The sequence below is a fragment of the Trachurus trachurus genome, assembly GCF_905171665.1.
Source record: "Trachurus trachurus genome assembly, chromosome: 22".
Taxonomy (NCBI): domain Eukaryota; kingdom Metazoa; phylum Chordata; class Actinopteri; order Carangiformes; family Carangidae; genus Trachurus; species Trachurus trachurus.
This window is the reverse complement of record NC_139907.1, coordinates 18,613,009-18,633,620: the sequence shown is the minus strand read 5'-3', so window position 1 is coordinate 18,633,620 and position 20,612 is coordinate 18,613,009. Positions and strand designations below refer to the sequence as shown.

General features: G+C 39.0%; 3 protein-coding genes and 1 long non-coding RNA gene across 6 annotated transcripts; 1 reads left to right on the top strand and 3 right to left on the bottom strand.

The window, feature by feature from the left end:
• Positions 1–61: 61 nt before the first annotated feature.
• On the top strand, positions 62–4,121 carry ttc8 (tetratricopeptide repeat domain 8). Its single transcript, XM_083997717.1, has 14 exons — positions 62–293; positions 753–873; positions 971–1,034; positions 1,129–1,288; positions 1,527–1,616; positions 1,694–1,738; positions 1,821–1,906; positions 2,006–2,093; positions 2,219–2,329; positions 2,434–2,573; positions 2,679–2,853; positions 3,012–3,134; positions 3,799–3,882; positions 3,991–4,121. Exons 1-14 carry the CDS (start codon positions 180–182, stop codon positions 4,105–4,107), a joined length of 1,518 nt encoding a protein of 505 aa, XP_083853843.1. The 5' UTR covers positions 62–179; the 3' UTR covers positions 4,108–4,121.
• A 135-nt stretch (positions 4,122–4,256) lies between these two features.
• Positions 4,257–7,507, bottom strand: LOC311005334. The gene is made up of 6 exons (XR_014596340.1): positions 7,363–7,507; positions 6,986–7,102; positions 5,936–6,184; positions 5,658–5,821; positions 5,358–5,494; positions 4,257–5,148 (listed from the first exon to the last, which is right to left on the bottom strand). It is a non-coding gene; the product is annotated as an uncharacterized lncRNA (long non-coding RNA).
• Positions 7,508–7,856: 349 nt separating this feature from the next.
• LOC311005595 (oxidized low-density lipoprotein receptor 1-like) lies at positions 7,857–13,156 on the bottom strand. Of its 3 annotated transcripts, XR_014596356.1 has the most exons (11): positions 12,921–13,156; positions 12,715–12,822; positions 11,479–11,739; positions 11,230–11,393; positions 11,001–11,128; positions 10,188–10,820; positions 9,652–9,765; positions 9,062–9,319; positions 8,809–8,975; positions 8,256–8,395; positions 7,857–8,147 (listed from the first exon to the last, which is right to left on the bottom strand). XR_014596356.1 is itself a non-coding variant. In XM_083998050.1 (6 exons), exons 1-6 carry the CDS (start codon positions 10,291–10,293, stop codon positions 7,997–7,999), a joined length of 936 nt encoding a protein of 311 aa, XP_083854176.1. In that variant the 5' UTR covers positions 10,294–10,431; the 3' UTR covers positions 7,857–7,996. The 3 variants fall into 3 exon arrangements, 2 of the variants coding, with proteins under 2 accessions (XP_083854176.1, XP_083854177.1); XM_083998050.1 differs by lacking the exons at positions 11,001–11,128; positions 11,230–11,393; positions 11,479–11,739; positions 12,715–12,822; positions 12,921–13,156 and having other exon boundaries at positions 10,188–10,431; XM_083998051.1 differs by lacking the exons at positions 11,001–11,128; positions 11,230–11,393; positions 11,479–11,739; positions 12,715–12,822; positions 12,921–13,156 and having other exon boundaries at positions 9,652–9,750; positions 10,188–10,345.
• A 1,167-nt stretch (positions 13,157–14,323) lies between these two features.
• Positions 14,324–20,046, bottom strand: LOC311006039 (uncharacterized protein). Its single transcript, XM_083998662.1, has 11 exons — positions 19,919–20,046; positions 19,683–19,802; positions 19,292–19,555; positions 19,042–19,205; positions 17,781–17,920; positions 16,402–17,518; positions 15,870–15,965; positions 15,150–15,416; positions 14,879–15,045; positions 14,646–14,788; positions 14,324–14,540 (listed from the first exon to the last, which is right to left on the bottom strand). Exons 6-11 carry the CDS (start codon positions 16,508–16,510, stop codon positions 14,381–14,383), a joined length of 942 nt encoding a protein of 313 aa, XP_083854788.1. The 5' UTR covers positions 16,511–17,518; positions 17,781–17,920; positions 19,042–19,205; positions 19,292–19,555; positions 19,683–19,802; positions 19,919–20,046; the 3' UTR covers positions 14,324–14,380.
• Between the last annotated feature and the right edge of the window lie 566 nt (positions 20,047–20,612).

Here is a 20,612-nt window from a genome sequence, read left to right as displayed (position 1 = left end):
ATAATATAGTTGATCGTTTTCAGAGTTATATCTATCGCTCTGATCGTTTTCATTGGAGGAAGCTACGTCATTGAAGGACCGCCCCCTCTCCTGTTGCCCAGCGACAGAGGAAGCTTCACCATCGCCTCCTTCTGCTCCTTCCCCAAACCTGTTTGTTTTTTTTCTTCGCAACCAAAGCAATGGAGGTGACGATGGACCCTTTGTTTCTGGCGTGGAGTTACTTTAGGAGACGGAAACTCCAACAGTGTTCAGATATTTGTACAAAAATACTGCAAGACAGCCCGTATGACCAGGTACCGTGATGCAGTTAGCCGGGCTGTGTTAGCATGCTAGCGATTATCTGTGGAGGAAAGCCTGCAGCAGCTCCGGTGTAATCCCGATTAATCCTTGTACCTTTTCTTACTTTAATATAGCTAACGTTGTATTTCTGGTATCTTCTATCCTGGTATCTGTTTTACTTATTCTGCTGAAACTTAACCCACTGTATTTAATTTAACCTTTGATTACTTCTACACCATGTCTTCTTTTCTTTTCTTTTTTTATTCACATCTGTCTTCAACTTTCCTCTTCTCCCACTAACTAATTGCATGCTGTCTTAAGGACTCCTCCTTGTTTATCTCAGAGGTAACCTTGACTGCAGACTGTTCCTCTCTGTCATTTTTTCATTCTTGACTAATATGTTTACCCAGTGGTACAACAGTGACAACAGGCTCTTTATGTGACTGACAGTTGTGTGTGTATTTGCTTTATAGGCTGCATGGAGCCTGAAAACCCGTGCTGTGACAGAGATGGTTTACATAGATGAAATTGAGGTTGACCAGGAGGGGATTGCTGAGATGATGCTGGATGAAAGCTCTATTGCTCAGGTTGCACGTAAGTTTAAACCCTTCTCAGTGCTATAAGGTCTGGATTATTAGTTGCTAATGGTCAAAATAGTTTGATTTGTAAAACCTGGCTTATTTTTTTCAAGGCCCTGGGACATCACTGAGGCTCCCTGGGACAAGTCAGGGGGGAGGGCCCACACCAGCTGTCAGGTACAGTCTATGAGGCAATACTCCAATTTTTGCATTGAAATCTTTTTGATGACGTTTCTAACAAAATTGTGTTTTGTCTTTTCTGAATTCGAAGGCCTATGACGCAATCAGGACGTCCTATCACAGGATTTGTGAGACCCAGCACACAGTCAGGGCGTCCGGGGACAATGGAGCAGGCCATTAAAACTCCCCGTACTGCAAACACTGCCCGGCCTGTCACTAGTGCTTCTGGTAGATTCATTCGTCTGGGAACAGTGAGTAAACATGCCTGAGAGCTTGCAGTAACGTTTCCAAAAACAAAAAAAAAATCTTTACTGACATATTTGTATAGAATTTTCTCCTTTGGCATATTACTATATGTTATAATTGCCAGATTGATGACATTTAAATATAACACTTTAATATCAATTATTAAGTGTGTTTTATACATTTTACTGACTGTGAAGAAAGCCTGTGTCATTCATCATGATATCTTTTTTGCTGTTTCTCCAGGCATCTATGCTAACCAACCCAGAAGGCCCATTTATTAATTTGTCAAGACTAAATCTGGCCAAGTACTCCCAAAAACCCAATTTATCCAGGGTAAGACTGAGACTTTTACTTGAATCATGATAATTGCCTTTTCTTAAATGTGAAATAATGATTGTTTCCTTCTGCAGACACTGTTTGAGTACATCTTCCATCATGAAAATGATGTCAAAAATGTAAGTAGTGCATCGATTCACAGCATGGAGATAACTGTTTGACTGTTAATAATCCAACAAAAAAATATTATTTCTTCACCAGGCTCTGGATTTGGCTGCTCAAGCTACTGAACATGCTCAGTTCAAAGACTGGTGGTGGAAAGTTCAGCTGGGAAAATGTTATTATAGGCAAGCAAACATTACATTATTTGAGCTCAGTGTGTCTGACATTTCTAAAAGATATGTTTTTACAATCTTTTACATGATTGCTACTTCTGACCTTCGTAGGCTTGGTTTATATCGTGAAGCAGAAAAACAGTTCCGATCAGCTCTCAACCACCAAGAGGTGGTGGATACATATCTCTATCTGGCAAAGGTACTGATGTATCCTTCGTATCAATGCATCACATCACCAACTTGTTGCACAATGTAAAATACTCCTTCTTACTTCTCAGCCAAACGTTTGCTAATAAATTGAAAACCTTATGTTTAATCCCTCAGGTTTACCAGCGCCTTGATCAGCCAATAACAGCACTCAACCTTTTCAAACAAGGCCTGGACCACTTTCCTGGCGAGGTCACCCTTCTCACTGGAATAGCTCGCATTCATGAGGTACATCATCATTACTAGAAACTCCCCTTACTCCACTCCCAAGATACAAATGCCAAAAGAAGTAGAAAAGCATATGGACTGACTATACTGTGACATTCTCACAGGAGATGAACAACATCCCATCAGCCACAGAGTACTACAAAGATGTCCTGAAGCAGGATAACACTCACGTAGAGGCTATAGCCTGTATAGGCAGCAATCACTTCTATACTGATCAGCCAGAGATCGCCCTGAGGTTCTACAGGTCAGACTAACCTTTACTTCTAATTTATGTAATCTGTTGTTACATTATAAGTAAGGAGCAGCTATACACCATCTGTGATTCAATGTGCTTCTTTCCCTTTGTTAGACGGCTGCTGCAGATGGGGGTGTATAACTGCCAGCTGTACAACAACCTGGGCCTGTGCTGCTTCTATGCCCAGCAGTACGACATGACTCTGTCCTCGTTCGAGAGGGCTCTGGGCCTGGTGGACAACGATGAAGAGCAGGCTGATGTCTGGTACAACATCGGACACGTTGCTGTGGTGAGTTAGTGATACTCCAAAAATATCCTAGATGTCTGATGATTGAATAATAGGCACCTCGAAAATAAATCAAACATTAACTGTTCTCAAAGAGAGCTTGCATGCTTACAACATTCAAATAGAAGCTGGTACAAAGTGCATGTGTTTTATGTTTACAGGGCATAGGAGACGTGACACTGGCCTACCAGTGCTTTAAACTGGCTTTGGCTTTTAATAATGACCACGCTGAGGCCTACAACAACTTGGCTGTGCTGGAGCTCCGCAAAGGCCGTATTGAACAGGTGAAGTCATATCTTTCTGTCTGTTAAAGTATCACTTATGAGATCATATTGCTTCTGTTTTACACACTGGTCACACAAGAGGGTCATGAAACAGTATTATTTACATTATTAATGTTATACCAACTTGTATTACCAAAAAAAGTGCAGCAAGCACAGTAGTGATTATATGTCCCTAAGAATTGAGTGATGAATCTATTAAGGATTTATATCATGATATGGACAAGATATTATTAGATATACAGTCTTGTACTCCTCTGTGTGATCTCTTGTCTCTGCCATCCATCCACAGTAACACTAATGCAAATACAGTGTAGATATCAAACTTGAAAAATATACTTGTAGTTTGTTTTTCTTAGCTGCCCTGGAAGATGCAACAGTGCATCATACCATCAAGTAAATCAAAAACAGCTATGGTGGTCTGTGCTGCCTCTGAGATACCAAGAGAGCAAAAATGATGTACACACTAATGTAAAATGTGTTATCTGGCATAGGTGTGATGGAGCTGAGCACTGCAGACACTTATTGTAGTGAGATATTTTATGTCAGATTTTCACATCCTTCCAAAAAAATGAAAATATTACAGTTGGAAATCGGCTTTTCAGTTAAAATTTCATCAAATACCCTGTGACTGACTATATGAACTATTGTCTCATCTTTGACCCAGTCTAAAGCCTTCCTGCAGACTGCTGCATCACTGGCCCCTCACATGTACGAGCCACACTTCAATCTGTCCATCCTGTCTGAAAAGGTAATTTATTATCATCATTTCACTGAATATTTCTGAACACTATTCTGTTGTTCAAGGTAACAAACAATTTAATAATGTTCGCTAATGTGATCTTTTGTCCATTTTCAGATCGGAGACCTTCAGAGCAGCTATACCGCAGCCCAAAAGTCTGAGGATGCATTTCCTGAACACGTTGACACTCAGCAGCTTCTCAAACAACTTCGGCAGCACTTTGCGGTGCTGTGAGCGACGAATGATCTTAGTAGAGGGAGAGGAGGGGTGTGATTTGGATGACGCTGCTGTGCAAGATCAGGGACACTACATTGCAGGGGTAGCTGTCAGCCTTCCAACACGATGTTATGAAAATGCTAGAAGGCAGGCATGCTACGCAGACATGAAAATCAAGAAATCTTTAATGGCACATACATATACACAGTATAGTGGGTAAAGTTTCACAGAATTTCCCTTTGGAGACGGTGGTGCATATAGCATGTATTTTCAGATTTAAATTTGTCTGTTCATTTGATCTACAGGCCATTTCTGCCTGCACAATCCCATGTCACTGGTAGTTTTTTGCTTTTTGCATGATTTCTAAAAAAAAAGAAATCCTTGCAATAGCAGATCACAGTCATTTGGGAAACACCAGAACCAAACTGATTGGCTCCAGTGATTAAGTTAACATGAAACCAGTTATTCTACTTCCCTGTAATGATTAATGTCTTTGATATTTGCAAGCTTAATTTAAGAACTCACAGCTAAATCACACTCCAAACACTGCTCTCTGTTATTTCTGTAACATACTATCACGCATCATGTGACTTGTAGGAATGTATGAATTCTGTGGAAGTGGGTATTTTTCCGATGAACTAGTAAACTAGTGTACAGATCTGTATATTAGTAATACATGTGTACATAGTTGAGGATAAGATTTAATTTATAACAGAAAAAAGATCAACCTATGTTTTATAGTTCATTTCATGAATGGCATCTGTTTTTCACATTTCTACCTTCCTTTCTATTTCGTAGTCTTGGCAAATATTGACAGGGCAATAAAAAGAACAGTTCAGAAGATGTCTTGTAAGGTGGAGTCAATCCTTCATTCAAATAATTCAACTACAATTTCATGGGATTGATTATGGATTTGCAGACCTTGGTGTCATTTCACATATCCATTTGAGGTTAAAACCGCATGGAGCATCATTCCAGGCCTTAAAGGGGTTACTTCTGGGATACGAAGCTGCACAATCCTCATTGCTCTGGTCGTTGGGCTCACCATCGTTCCAGTACCTGAAAGAAATGATGGGTTACCTTGTTGCGCTACAGAGTATCTACTGTGACACTAAATGATAACATGTTTTTCAATCAAAATCTTCATTCTTATTATTAGGGGTGTTAGTATTATCGTATGTGATTGTGCTATAACCATTTACATTAGTGCAAATTTCTAGAATGACAATATTTTCATATTTCAGTAAGCTCAGGTGTCTAACTGTTACCCCTCAGTCAGTCTTCTTCCATTCGTCCATCTCCATACTCCTTCCTCTTCTGCATCCCTTAGTCCTATCCAGTAGCCATTCTGGCTCATGGGTCTTGAAGGGTCATGATAGCTTTTTATCAAATTATGCACTGCAACCTGATAACACCGGAAATATACAACAAAGACACACACAGATTTAATTAGTTGGATGGAGTCACTTCTCAAAAATGAAATATGAATCTTCATGAAAGAGCTGTAACACAGAAACACTGTTTTTCTTTCCAGCCATGTTAATGCACTGGTGAGATGTTGATCTTACATTCTTCTCCACGCTGTCCAATGAAGCCAAGTCTCCTCCTTCAGTCTGGCAGAACTGTCTTGATGAACTCCATGATCTGCGCACAATCGTCTCAGAAAGAGGGATGTAGTAGCATGCTGAGTTTAGGAAAGTCCACCCAGGGAAACAGTGTCTGCAGCCCTCCGCTGAAAATGGAAACGTCTTTTGTTTTATGGATTACAGTACTTATTTACATTTATATACTATGTAATACTTTTATACAAAAAAGTAAAAGTAAAAGAAAAAAAATAAGCTCTTACCCAACAAGGGGATGTGGGATTTCATTGTTGAAGTTTTCTCTTTAAAATGGCTAACGTCCTGTTCATATTGCTTGTTTCTTCTAATCTGATGTTCCAGCTCCCACTCACTATGTTGTTGATTACTGATTTCTTGAGCCAACTCCTTCTTGGCGTTATCTCTGCCTTGGATCGCAGCATTATATAAAGTCTGCAGTTTGGTCATCTCAGAGTTGATGTCCATTATCATATTCCCACCAGTAAGTTTGTTATCTGTAGTGAAGACAGAGCGTTGCTGGAGTTGAGCTGTCAGCAGGACAAACATCTGCTTACACTGTTTTCAGGACTTGTACACTTCCACTAATCTAATAATATTACTGGTGTACAGGCATTTATCACTTTTGTAAATACATTTAAGACAGCTTTCTAAATGTGTCTGTCTTAGTGTGGGTTTTTAATGGTGTATAATTACTGCAAGGTGTCATTCAGTGTTGGTTCACAACAAGGTTCTGCTGACCTGTAAGAGAAATGTCTCAGAGATTGTGTTCCCATCAACATATGCAATATAGTTTAAAGTGAATCATGTTCAGTGTATCAATGTTATTTAACCTTTCATGTGTTAGTTTCAGCATTATGAGCTCTGAATGCATTTCACCTCTTAACGACTTATTCGGTAACACTTTACAATAAGGGTCCCTTAATTAACATTAGTTAATAATACATTATTAAGCATTAATTAACTGTTTTACAGATATATTAACAATCATTATTATGTATTACTTAGGATTAGGAAACACATAATTCATAATTAATGTAGCCTATTAGTAAGCAGTTAATTCATGTTTACTACTCAAAGTTAGTTAATAAATTATCAAGTAATAATACAAGTTGAATAATGTAATTAGTTATCATTATGTATGCATTACTCAGCATTAATTAACACATTAGTTTATAGATTAATGCTTAATAATGTACTAACTAACGTTAATTAAGGGACCCTTATTGTAAAGTGTTACCCAATATTCTTACAACATCAAAAATATAGAAGTTCTTAGTGGGTGAACAGTAACTTACAATAAACTCCCAGGCCAATATCAATGGCGAGAAGAATGACAGCGAGCACTGCCAAGCTCACTGCAACCAGTCTGTAACCACTCATACTGGATTCAGGTTTGAACACGGACATAGACACTACACAAGAACAACAAGAGGATTAGCGAGAGGTGGTGAGGATAAAGGAATAACCAGAATAAATGAGAAAGATATGGTAATAACACTCCACTAAGACTTTGTCTGATTAAGATATATAGTTTTAAAAAATAGTGCTCTTAATAAGTTACAAGGATCATGTAAAATATATCCAATTGTGAAACATAAACAGACACTTGTTGATCACTTGTAAGTGACTTTGCTAAAAAAGCATCTGCCAAATACAATGTCAATATAAATACCTTGTGGCCTCTCTTGGTTTGAATATGGAGCTTGATGGTCTGTGCTGGCTTCCTCCCTGCAAATCAGTTGGTTAATATGCTCCCCCCATTTTGACTATCAAGATAAGAGCAGCTGGACGTGATTGCCCCAGAGGGAGACTGTTTGTCAGGACATTGCCCCGTTTGTAGGGTCAGTGTGCGACATAACAAACAGAAAATCTAGTCAGTCCATTTGTTAAATATTTACAGGGAGTGCAGCAAAATTGAATGTGAAAGGCCACGTCATCTTTTGACCAGCTTAACAAATCTGGTTCAATTTTTTACTGATTTCTAATTCACCCAGTCTCAGTTTCAGGAAGTCAAGTGTGCTGACGTATTTCAATGGTCACATCAGGAGGGTACCTCATCAGTCCTTTATTCTGTTTTATCTCTTCCCTCTCTCTCTCTCTCTTTGTCCTTGAATAGCATTTTTTTTTCTGTTGCTAGAAGTGAAAATACAATGAAGAGAAACCATACTGTGTACCAGCACCTCATGCAGGTATACCATAAAAATGATCATGGGCAACATGAGCTGCAGTTTTTTTTATTTCAACAATTTTGCACAGACAGAAGTAATAGTCCTCCTATTCTGATTTCCACTTGAGAGTCGCCATGTCTAGTTTGGCTTCATCTCACATATCCAGTACATCTTATTTACATCACAGTTTGCATTAAACAATGTATGCATGTTAGAAGAAGAATAACTGAAAGCAGCACATCTCCCAGTCTTAGGTCCACTATCGTCAGGCTGTCCAAACTTCCAGCACCTTCAATATCCAAGTCAATCACAAGAACAATTTAGTTCAACTCGTTAGTCTGGACAATAAATCAAAATCGCCATAAACAATATTATTGGCAGTCTGTGATATGCTTACATTGTTTCTGTATCAGTCACATTAGTAATCCACTGCCATTCTTCGTTTCCCACCTCTTGAGTGAGACCAACCCAGTGGCCATATTCCCACCAAACACCATTGCTGTAGCTCACCTTTGGATAGTTGTTATATATTAGGACCTTTAAGAACAAAAAACACAAACACAGCAGTTAGGACCTTAATAAATTGCATTAATACCTCAAATCAAATAGACTTTAAAGTCCCTTAAGTTTTTGCGAATCCATCCATCCATCCATCCATCCATCCATCCATCCATCCATCCATCCATCCATCCAACCAACCAACCATCCATCCATCCATCCATCCATCCATCCATCCATCCATCCATCCACATCCATCCATCCATCCATCCATCCATCCATCCATCCATCCATCCATCCATCCATCCATCCATCCATCCATCCATCCATCCACATCCATCCATCCAACCAACACTTTTGAGACTTCTAAGAAATGAAAAGTATCAGTTCTTATTATCTTACTTTTCTTCTGAGACTGAAACACTTTTCTTCACTTGTCTTTCTTCACCCACCTGTTCCTCCAAGTTATTGATCACAAGCAGATCGCCCCCTTTACTAATGCAGTCTGCTCTGCTGTCCTGCCAACTCTTCTTGATGTCGGTCACATCACGATAGGAAAAATAATAGCAGGATGATCTAATTAGAAGCCATTTTGGTAGGCATCTGCCGCAGCTTTCCACTGTTACAAGAAGAGATCAGAAAAAGTGAAAAATGTCCTGTCAAAGGGTAACTCTGATATAGCTGCAGGTTGGGAGTCGATCTTACCGAGATTGGACTGATTATTCTTTAATGCTGAGTTCTGTACGTCTAGCGTCTCAAGCTGAATCTGAAGTTCGTCACTGACAGTCGTCAGCTTCTTCAGTTGTAGCTTTAGTTGTTGGTGGCTGGCCCTTTTTTCCAGTAATGCTGCCTGGGCCTCCACCTTAGCTCTGATGATAGCACTGGTGTTACGGAAATGGTTGAGCTGAGCGAGGATGAGTCCATCCCCTGAATAGTAAAACTGAGGGTCTCTGGCTTTAGCACCTAAGACATGAAAACATCACAAACAAAAAGAGGAAGTGTGGTGAAGTTGTAGCGAATCAGTTAGACTGATCACCACTTTGGTCCAGACTGAAATATCTCCACAGCTGTTGGGTTGCCATGAATCAAAGGTCCCTGTACTACCAGTAATTCATACGCTCAATAAAACCTCTCAACATCAGAGAAACAAATTGGCACCAAATTTTGTTCATACGTCACAAGATGTTGAAAAGATGGCTTATGAGCAATTGGTATTGGTAATTGGTAATTCATGGAATATTATATCAAATATAGGCAAATACAGGCAGCAGTTTCCTGTGAACTTTCATACTTACAATAAATCCCAGTGACAACAGCAGCTATCAGCAGAGCAGCATTCAGCAGACCCAGGCTCAGTATAACCAGTCGGTAGGATGGAAATGGAAATCCACTTCCTGTTGTAAACAGACCTTGAAAATGTTCTTCTGAATTAAACGCTTAACAATGCACTATATCATCATAAGAACTCCCTGCAGAACATTGGATTGACTTGATGACTTTTTTTGCAAACTGGTCGCAGGGGGATACACGAATAATATCACAGTCGAAATCATCAGATTTTTAGTTTTTAAACACACACACACATGCACGCACGCATGCAAGCACGCACGCACGCACGCACACAAACACACACACACACACACACACACACACACACACACACACACACATATATGTACATATTACATAGATATTTTACGTAGGACATTTAAAATCACCATCTATGAGTGAGCTGAACATCAGTTTTGTCAGTTTTTGGAGAGTAAAGAGAGAAATAGGTCAAGTGGTGAAGGAAAGGTGTAAGTACATTTGATTTTAAAGTAAATCATACCTTGTCCAAATGAGTAACGTTGATAGCGCCTATACTCATCTCGGATGAAATCTTCAGTAGTCTTTTGCTCGAATGACATTTCCTCCTCTGAATCTGAGTTCTCCATTGTTCTGGTAAAAGTGGTGCCTATTGATCTGTTTTTCTTTGGCTTATGCCAGTGACAAGGTGGGGGTGTGAGTTTGGACTCTGGTCTGGATGTGTCATAGTTTAAAGGTAAAATATCTGTCAATATACAGGAATAGATAATATCAAACAAGGGGTGTTTAGCTATTAGTTATTATTATTCACGGTCCACTGAAACTTGATGAAGTAACAATTATTGTTAAATATAATAATCAATGTTGCAAATTCACAAAATGCTCATAAATGATTTATTGTCCATTAAAATACACCTTTGTTACAGTGTTAGCCTTCAGACACCAGGGCGTACAACAGTTATCCACACAGCGACAGTCTGCTTCATGTGAACAAATTATGTCAAGATACTTTTAATTAAGAGAGGTTGGAGCTTTTTCACAAATCCATCTCATTCTTTCATCACATGGACTATCCTCCCAAGCCTTAAAGATGTTTTCAAAGGGAAACAAGGCTGCACATTCATCTCTTCTGTCATCGCCATTGTTCAGCCAGTACCTGGAGAAAAACAGAGACAGAGAGGGTCCACATTTTCCAATTTTTAAACCAAAGAAAGATTTGAAAAAAAGAAGAAGTAAAATGTAAACTAGTGACTGAAATAAGTGGCCAGTAAGCCCTGTGTTGACTAGTAAGTCTCTAATGTGAATTTTCAAATGTTTTTTTTTTTTTTTTTTTTACCCTTCAGCCACTTCTCGTCCATCCACCCATGTCCAAATCCCATCATTGTTCACAATTCTCAGTCCAATCCAGAAGCCATCCATGGAACTTGAGTTGATAAAATTTTTCAAATACTTTATAGTTGAGTTCTAACAAATGGAAACATAAACAGAATTTTTTTTTAAAACAAAAACAAAAATATTATTCTGTATTTTGTATATGAACAGGGATGCAAAGACATATCACCCACCTGTTTGTCTCTGGTGTCTATGATGAAAAGGTCACCACCACTCATTTGGCAGAACTCTCTGGCCTTTTTCCAGGTTTTCTTTTCAGCTTTGTCCAAGAGAGGGAAGTAATAACACACTGAATTCATCAGAATCCATCCTGGGGGGCAGTGTCTGCAGCCACCACCTGTTGCCAACAATAAACAACACAAACATTGAAAATGATAATAATGACACAAAAAGATAATCAGTAATACAAGGACAGGACTCACTAATAAGTGGTAGGTTGGTTCTCATTGATTCAAGGTCCTTTGTGATTGTAGCAATCTGCTGTTCATATGTCTCCTTTCTTTTCTTCTGGTGGTCAAGCTCCCAGTTGGTTGGTATCTGTTGACTCTTCTCGTTATCCAGCTGCTTGTTTGCATCATTCATTCTTTTGACTGCGGTCTTGTAGATGTCCTCGAATTCTACCAACTCATTTTCGATGCGCTCTACATCCTGAGTTGTCAGGTGGTTGTCTCTAAGATTGTTGTCTGCAAGTGTTGAAGACAAACTCTGTGTCGTTTCTTATATTTCCAACTTTCCTTTTTCTCACAACAATTCAGGTGATTGACACTCTTAAATGATTCATAACCTGCACATGGCATGGTCTTAAGGTCTAGAACATAATCAATGCGTTCAATCCCTCATCATAATCAGTATTCACATTTGTTTAAAGAGATAGTTCAACATTTTGGCAAATTGGCCCATTGCCATAACCCCTATAGTCATAGCAGTAGGTTCGTTACCTTTATTTGTCGGTGCAAGCTATTTTTAGAACGGCAGAGCCAAGCCGGCAAGCCGCGAGCTGCTCAGAGCTACGCTATGGAGGCTAATGGGATTTCTTGGTTTCCCTCATCAAACTCATCAAATACACAATCCAACAACTCCAAAACGCTCTCGTGGAGAAGTTGTGACCTGCATCTGCAGTTTTTCAGCATGCAGTCTCTGCATTTTCCTTGAAAACAACTCCCTCTCATAACTTTCCGTTATTATCTCATAGCGTGGTGAACGTGCAGGTCACAACTTGTCCACGAGAACATTTTGGAGTTGTTGGATTTGGAGTTGATAAGTTTGATGAGGGAAACCAAGAAATCCCATCAGCGCCCCTTGTTGCGCAACAGTAAGCTAGGACCTGTTCTCCAGTTCTGCAGATACACCCTACTTGCCAATTTGCCAAAATGTTGAACTTTCCCTTTAAACTGCTGCACACAAACAGCATTATCAATCACTGACTGGATCAGTAAAAACACAGAATGTGCACAAAAATTAGTTTGAGCATTAAACAAGGCCAATTAATAAATCGTTGATGAGGGCATCAACAGTAAATGAATCTAAGATGATAGAGAAATGGATTCTCTTTTGGACAAAACAATGTATTTTGAGTCAAATTTGGCCTCTGGAAATTGAATTAGAAAATTTACACTTTTTTTTTTTACAAGTATACAAGCAATTAATTGATGACTTACAGTGGACGCCAAGACTGATATCAACTATCAGCAGCACTGCAGCAAGTAGCACCAGGATCACTGCAGTCAGTCTTCCATGTCTCCAAGTTGTTATATTGGATATGTACACTAGACAGATAATGATTCAATACCATGAATTCAGTTTGGTTCAGTTCATATTGTTTGATGAGAGGTCAAGGTTAATCGTAAAGGCATCCTCACTATACCTTGCTGCCTGTTTTGGTAAGGCTGATGCTCATCATCCTCTTCACAAATCAGTGTGTTAAATCCGATATCGCGATCATGATCTGAGTCCTCTGTCCTCTTCATTCTCTCTGCTTAGATGAGTTCAGTCGTACATGTGAATGGTTATTTGTCAGGAGAGAGGATGCTGCCTTTGTGTCGACCCTTGATGCTGCCAATGCTGAGCTCAGCACTCCTCATTTAAATTACTGTGATTCACAGCAAAAGAGAAGTGAAATTATCATGGGTTTCACAACTTGATCAAAGACATACTTTAGCCTCCTCTTATGAAATACTTTGTTTAAAATTAAAGTTTAAAGTTTATTGAAAGTCTATACAATGAGCCACGATGACATGATGGGAGCTGTATGTTGGATTCTACTGTTTTACCTGCATGATGTAGAGGCCCAGTGTCGTCTGAACATTTCAACTCAACTCAAAGTTGTATTTGAAGTTCATTGTATACAGAGTGACCAGAAATTGAGTCAGAGCAGTTCCCAGCGGAGCCCCAGCGCTGCTCATCACTGTCCCTGCACAGTTACTCTGCCTGTCTGACATACTGGTCATCCTATCAGGTAATCTATACAATCCAGGGTGTTAAAGTGAGAACCGCCCCCACATCCCTTTGAGCTTGTCTTAAAGAATCGGGGAGTGGGATTGTGTGACTTCGAAATCAAAGAACATCATCCTCATGTAACCACCTGGCTCGTCCAAGTAAGAATACTGTAGGCCTGGTGGAGCATAATGCAACATCAGTCTTGTCCTTCCTGAAATTGTGAAATGCACAACATTGAGTAAGCCTTTTTTTTTTTTTTAGGGATGATAGGAAGTGAAAGTTCTGGGCGTAGTGTAATTAGGTGAACTAAGGGCACAAGAGAAACAATATTTCAACATCATCATATCATATTATCTAGAAAAAAAATACATGGCCATTGTATATTTTTCTTGATAGTGTGATTCTTAATAAATAAACTATGCAATATGTGCACAGTGCATCAAACTCTAAACTGAAAAAGCTCCTGCAAGAAAAATAATGGTGGAAAAAATGTTTCTGTTTTTGTTGTGTCCTTTGTTCATCTTCTGTTTTCCACTATGTCCAGAACTTTCAGTTCCCCACATCCTGTAATGAGTTACAATAATAAGGGTTGAGCAATGTTGTGACATTTCCCCATTTCTATATGCTTTTCCAGCAGATATGTTCAGGTTTAATATAAGACACTCAGCCAATGTAAAACTGAATGTTCCTGATGAGCAAGCTGTAAGGTACTCAGCTGAAAACATCACCAAGTCTTGGAGTCACACTACAACCTCATATGTAGACGTGCCAACTAGTGTCAGGTATATTCAAGTCATCACAGACACCTTAAAGATATTTTATTTAGTTGCAAACATACAGTTGTGTTTTCTGCTTCAACAGTACTTAGGAGTGGAGTGTAGACAGAGTTTAAGCTGACGGTGTTTCACATATCCAATCAAACGTATGCACAGTGCACTTTCCATCATACCAGGTCTTCCAGGGATTAGTGTTTCGAGAAACTACAATCAAACAGTCCTCGCCGTGTCCATCATTTCCATGGTTGTTTGGTTCTCCATCCGCCCAGTACCTTGGAGAAATCATTCAATGATACAATTTATCCATGATGACGGATAGCTATATTTTTAATCAAATGAATGTAGCAAGGTGAAAATGATCTGAAACAGTTCGTCACCTTTGTTCCACCTCAGTGACGTTATTCACCCAGACCCACGTCCCCTCTGTCTCCGTGTCACTGAGACCCATCCAGTAGCCCTTCTGCCAGGTGACACGTGTCTCCTGACCTCTTTGAGATTGGATTGTCTCACTCACAATTATCTGTGTGAGCGGACAAAAGAGTTGGTATTTTAACAACAGCAACATTTTATTCCTCAGACTGGTTCTCTTCCTTGTTTGTTTACAACCCACCTGCTCCTCTGGGCTGTCAATCACAACCAGGTCGGCTCCACGGCCGATGCAGTCTGCTCTGCTTTCATGCCAGTTCTTCTTGACAGCAGGAGTTTCAACGGAGGAGAAGAAATAGCAGGTTGAGTTGAGAAGAACCCATTTATTGGGACATTTGCCACAGGAGTCCGCTGAAGGAAACAAAAGATCTCTGGTCACTTGAAGGTGTTTTTCACTTTTCTAACTGAACAGGTGAACTAAAAACTGCATGAATAGGCCGTCAACTCTGTCTCACCCAAAGCTGATACATTAGACTGCAGACTTGTCTTCTCTCTTCTCAGTGTCTCCCACTGGCTCTGAAAACCATCGTTCATGGTCGTCAGCTGCTGAATTTGCACTTTCAGCTGTGAATGGTCTTTGACCGCCCTCTCTAATGTTTTGTTGGCCTCCTCCTCGGCATCGATCACATCGCTGTGGTTGCTACGGAGATAGTTCAGCTCGTTGATGAGCTTTGTTGCTGCTGAGTGGGGAGCCTGAAGCGCATCATGTTTGACTTTGGCACCTGAAGAGGTGAAAACACAGTGTCATAACTTAAAAGTAGATTCGGTTATGTAGTCAAAAACCTATTTATTATATTTGGGACAGTAAAGTTGGATATGTCATAACTGCTTTTGCTCTCTCATGTTAAGAAGTGCAACAGAAGTTGTACAAAAAAGCAACAACAACAACATAATTTCTGATTCAACTGGACAGGATATTTCACACTACAAGAGATACAATTTGTAAATCACTGAAAATAGAAAATAATAATCTTTCAAACATATAATCAATACTCATTGAAACACTGAATTAAAAAAACAACATTTATTCTTCCGTATTTTTCTGGTTCTCCTTTGATACAATAACGTGGTTCAGACTTTTTGGAGTTAAAAAAGTGTCTTCTCAGCAATCCTGTGTGAGAGAGAAAGGAACAGAAAAGGGAAATGTAACTTTTACTGTCAACAGTCATACTCACAGCTAATCCCAATGGCAACAGCAGCTATCAGCAGAACAGCATTCAATAGTGCCAGACACAGTATCATCAGTTGGGTTTTAGGAAGAGTGAATCCACCTGTGTGATCACAGTCCATGAAATATTGTTGACAAACTAATTTGGCTTCCAAATGAAAAGATGAAAAGAAAATACCACCTAATATAACCTTACTTACTCCCAAAGTCAAATATGTATTCTATAAAACTTAAATTGATATTAGTTGAATTTGTTAAATTGAAAAATCTGAAATCTGAAAAAAATCAATAGCAGGATGAGTTTCTGAAAATAACTGGTCTTAATCTGACCAGTGATTCACACATCAGAAATATGATGTGAAAACTACGATCATTGAGGCCTAATAACATTTATTTAATTTACAGGGCTTAAAATATATCTTCAGTTATAATGATAACAATAACAGTAAATCAATTAACACAAGAAGCAATAAAATTCTTTATTAAAAAGGACAACAGACGCCAGAAATGTGACACCACAGGAAATTTCAAAGTCATACCTTGTCCAGATTTTCTGTAGACTACGCTGAAGCGTTTGACTATCCAATCATTTGTTCCTCGCTGTGGATTCTCCATGGCTTGCAGCGTTGACTGCACTGTCCCACCCATCTATATGAAACCTCCTTTATACCCACAAGAAGCAAGGTGGGTAGAGCTAAAGAGAACATTCAGTTAAGTGAGCGCTTCATCTTGGCAGGATTGCCTCCCCTACTGTTGACTTGTGTTATGAGCCTAGGAGCGACATAATAGCACTATTATGATGGATACTGTCTGATAATACATTTTAGAGATTCACCACTTTTCAATTCATTAACCACTGTTGCTGTATAGTGGATCATGTTTGGGATAAATGGGACTACGGATGGAAATTAGCTGCTGAGCTAAATCTGGTATATTTACAACATTTTTATTGTATGTTCATCAATATGCATAGTCCCAGACAAATAAACTAATTGAAAATGAAAAAGAAAAAGAAATTACAATATGTTTATTGAATGAAATCCATGTTGCATAAGTTGCTTGTGCCCCTTGCACATGAACTTAATCAAACTTCACAAGGCTCGTGGTTAACACATTAAATTTAAAGTCAACAACATAAATGCCTGTTAATTGAAAAAGGTTCTTATATAATATATAAGAACCTTAAAACATAGAGGTTTAGCAGTAACTTGACATGTTTCGACTGAAACTTTTTCAACTATTAGAATACAGAGACTATGAACCCTTTTGAACTATAACATAAATGTATTGTAATGCTTCAGGCTTGATTTAGTGAAGCTTTCATGTAGAACTCAAACCATTGATATATAATGAGAGTACAATGACATGTAAAAAAAAAACAGTTGTTTATATGTAGTAAATGTATTTATTCATGAGAAAACATATGGACAAAACATTTTGCTAAGAAGGATGGATGGCTGTGCTCTCTCCTCACATGATGGTTTGTTTGACACTTGAAGTCAGCCTTGGCTGCTGGGGCTCTTTTCGCATAACCACTCCTTGGTCAAAAAGCAGTTTCCTGCAAACCACGAACTCCTAGCGCTGTAATTGATCCTTAGTGCCGCACAGTCCTCAATGCCTGCTTGATTGCTGTTAGGCTCCCCATGTATCCAGTACCTAAAACAAGACTCAAGTTACATTATTACTGTAGATGAATATCTGTTGCTGCTGATGGGAAATACTGTCAACTGTGTGTGAAAAACGAAAATGTAAATTGTCCTCTTTGACAGGGATCTTTCACAATCTGAGCTGAAAAGTTGTACCTATTAATGAATACCTAATGTTACATCTATTCTAATTTTCCGCAGCTTTTTACAGTCTGCAATTGGTTATGATGTTTATATTAACACAGCAACAATGTAAGTTTTAAAACACTTACCCTTCATTTAGAGTCGCATTATTCACCCACATCCAAGTGCCCTCTGTCTGAATGTCGGTAAGGCCAATCCAAATTCCCACAGAGGCTTTCCATCCTTGACGAAGCAATGTCACTTTTGGCAGGTGGTCAAAAAGCCTTGCCTATGAAAATAGCAATGAAGTCTGAATTCTGATCTGACACCAGTTTGTTCTACATGAAAAATACAATGACCTGTGTAGTTGCCATTAAATCTGATCTGACACTCTGTTCATTGTAAGATTATGTAATTGTATCATTATAATGATAAATGTAAATTTCATATATACACAACTTATGATTAGGCCTAACACAAAAATGAAATCCATTCATATATAATGTCAGCGCATATATATATATATATATATATATATATATATATATATATATATATATATATTAGGGCTGTCAGAGTTAACGCGTTAATCGCGATGAGATTAATTAAAAAAATTAACGCGATTAAATTTTGGAGGCGGTTAATCGCGGCCCATTTTGTCCTCTGTCTGCTGGACTGGAGGACTGGAGTGTGGGACCTCCAGTCCAGTAGGTGGCGGTACGGCACCTTCAAGTTGGTTGCTACACAAATATACACGTCTAACATAAATCCACAGCTCCATCCATTGATTTTTTGACGGCTTTGTTGTAAACAAATGCACATGGCCATGTATTGATTTTTTGACGGCTTCTGTTGTCAACAAATGCACATGGCCAGGCAGAGGTGTAGCAAAGTAAAGGGCAATTTCCACTGGATGCAATTCGTTTCAATTCTGTGAGTTTCATGCATCATGTGTTATGATTAGGTAGGCCTGCTAGGTCTGGTCTAAAAGTTGTTTGTCTAGAGATTATAACACTTTGGAGTGTTGAAAGTCCAAAGCGCCATATATAATATTTTTAATAGAGATTAATCGCGAGTTAACTATGGAAAGAATGCGATTAATCGCGATTAGAAAAATTAATCGTTTGACAGCCCTAATATATATATATATATATATATATATAAATATACAGTATATATTATTGCCCAGCAGAAGTATGGATGGTGTATTGCTTGGTGAGTTTTGGGGGGCTTTGTTTTCACTCTTTGTGAACAAATAATATTTTCCAATCAATAATTAGAGTTGTGAAGGGGCCTCAATTATTTTGTCAACCTTATTTTGATATACAGTAGTAGGCTATACACAGAAATATGAAGAGCCTATATACGTAGTTACCGTTCCCCCTCTGGTTTACAGCGCAGTGGACTCACCTGCTCTTCCTGGGTGTCAATCACAGCAAGGTGGGCCCCGCGGCGGACACAGTCTGCTCTGCTGTCTCTCCAGTTCTTTGAGGAATGGGATGGGGCTTTAGCATGATAGTAGCACGAATTATTTAATAACATCCATCCCGCAGGGCATCGTCCACAGCTTTCCACTGTTAAAAGAGAAGAAATACATAGTGAAACGAACAATGGTTTGAAACTCCAAGACGCACTAAAGATTCATGCAACAGCCTCTCACACATATCAGATAAAGTGGACTCTAGTGTTGCCTTCTCCACTTGTAGTGCCTCAATCTGCCTCTCAAGGTTGTCACTGAAGGTCTTGTTCTGCTCTAACTGCAGTTTAAGCCCCTGCTGTCTCCTGAGCTCTTGGTGTAGTGCTTGTTCAGCCTCTCTTTGACTGTTGATGGCTTCACTGACAAGCAACTTAAGTTGATTATATTCTGCGAAGAGTGGTTCTGCTTGCACATGTTGGAGAGTGGAGTCCTCGCCGACTTTGCCACCTGTGATTATCAGAGATAAAAGTGGGACATTTTTAAGAAATGTTCAGAAAACAGGTTTTGGTTTCTACATGTTTTGCTAGTTTGGATCTCTGGAAATAGAACTGGTAGATAATATAATTGTACTCACAGTAAATCCCAATAACAATAGCAGTTAACAGCAGGACAGCGTTCAGCAGTCCTAAACTCACAACAACCAGTGGATACAGTGGAAGATTTCTACACCCAGCTCTGTCCGTGGACATGGATCCTGAACAAACAGACACTTTTGATGTGAGTGTGCCTCAAAGTAGCTACATGACAGATAATAATGCAAGAAAGTTCAGTAAAATCATTATGAAGGAAGTTTAAATGACACAAACCGACCTTTGCTTCTTGTACTATGGTGAAGTAAATTTCCTTCATTTGAAATCATTTCTGGATTGCCTTCTGGTCTGCGGGCTTCTACCAACCGTTCCATCGAGCAGGACACTCTTATCTGTGAGAGGTAGCTGCTCTGTCAACATTACAAAACTGTGTGTCTGGGTGAGAGAGTAGCTAAGTGGGCATGTGCGATTGTACTTCTGTTGCATGTCTCTGTTTTATATGAAAATATTTCATTTCATTTATTGTTTATTTATTATCTCTTGTCTGAGTGTGTATTTGTGCTTTGTATGTTTTTTTTTTTGCAAAATAGCTAAAGCCATTACTCGTTTAGTTTTAATGTGATCAGACAGATGTTTGAAATTTTACATTTGGTCAAGGCTATAAAGTAAAGTGCAAGGAGATCAGGCAAGGAGGTGTTAGAAGAGGAGGATGAGGCGAGAGGTCTTCAAGAGTTTCCCATAGCATGACAAAGAAATGGCACATCTAGTTTTGAACCTGAAGGGAGACCGGGGTTGGTTGGCACACTTTTCACTCTTTGCCATAGCACTCTGGCATCATTTATGTGAGAATATTCAAACCAGCATTAAATGAAAGGTTAAGGTGTCAGCTTTAACTAAACACATTTCCATGTCCACAGTTATATTCTAAAATCAATTTATTTATGAATAAAATCATACTGCGCACTTCATGGGGT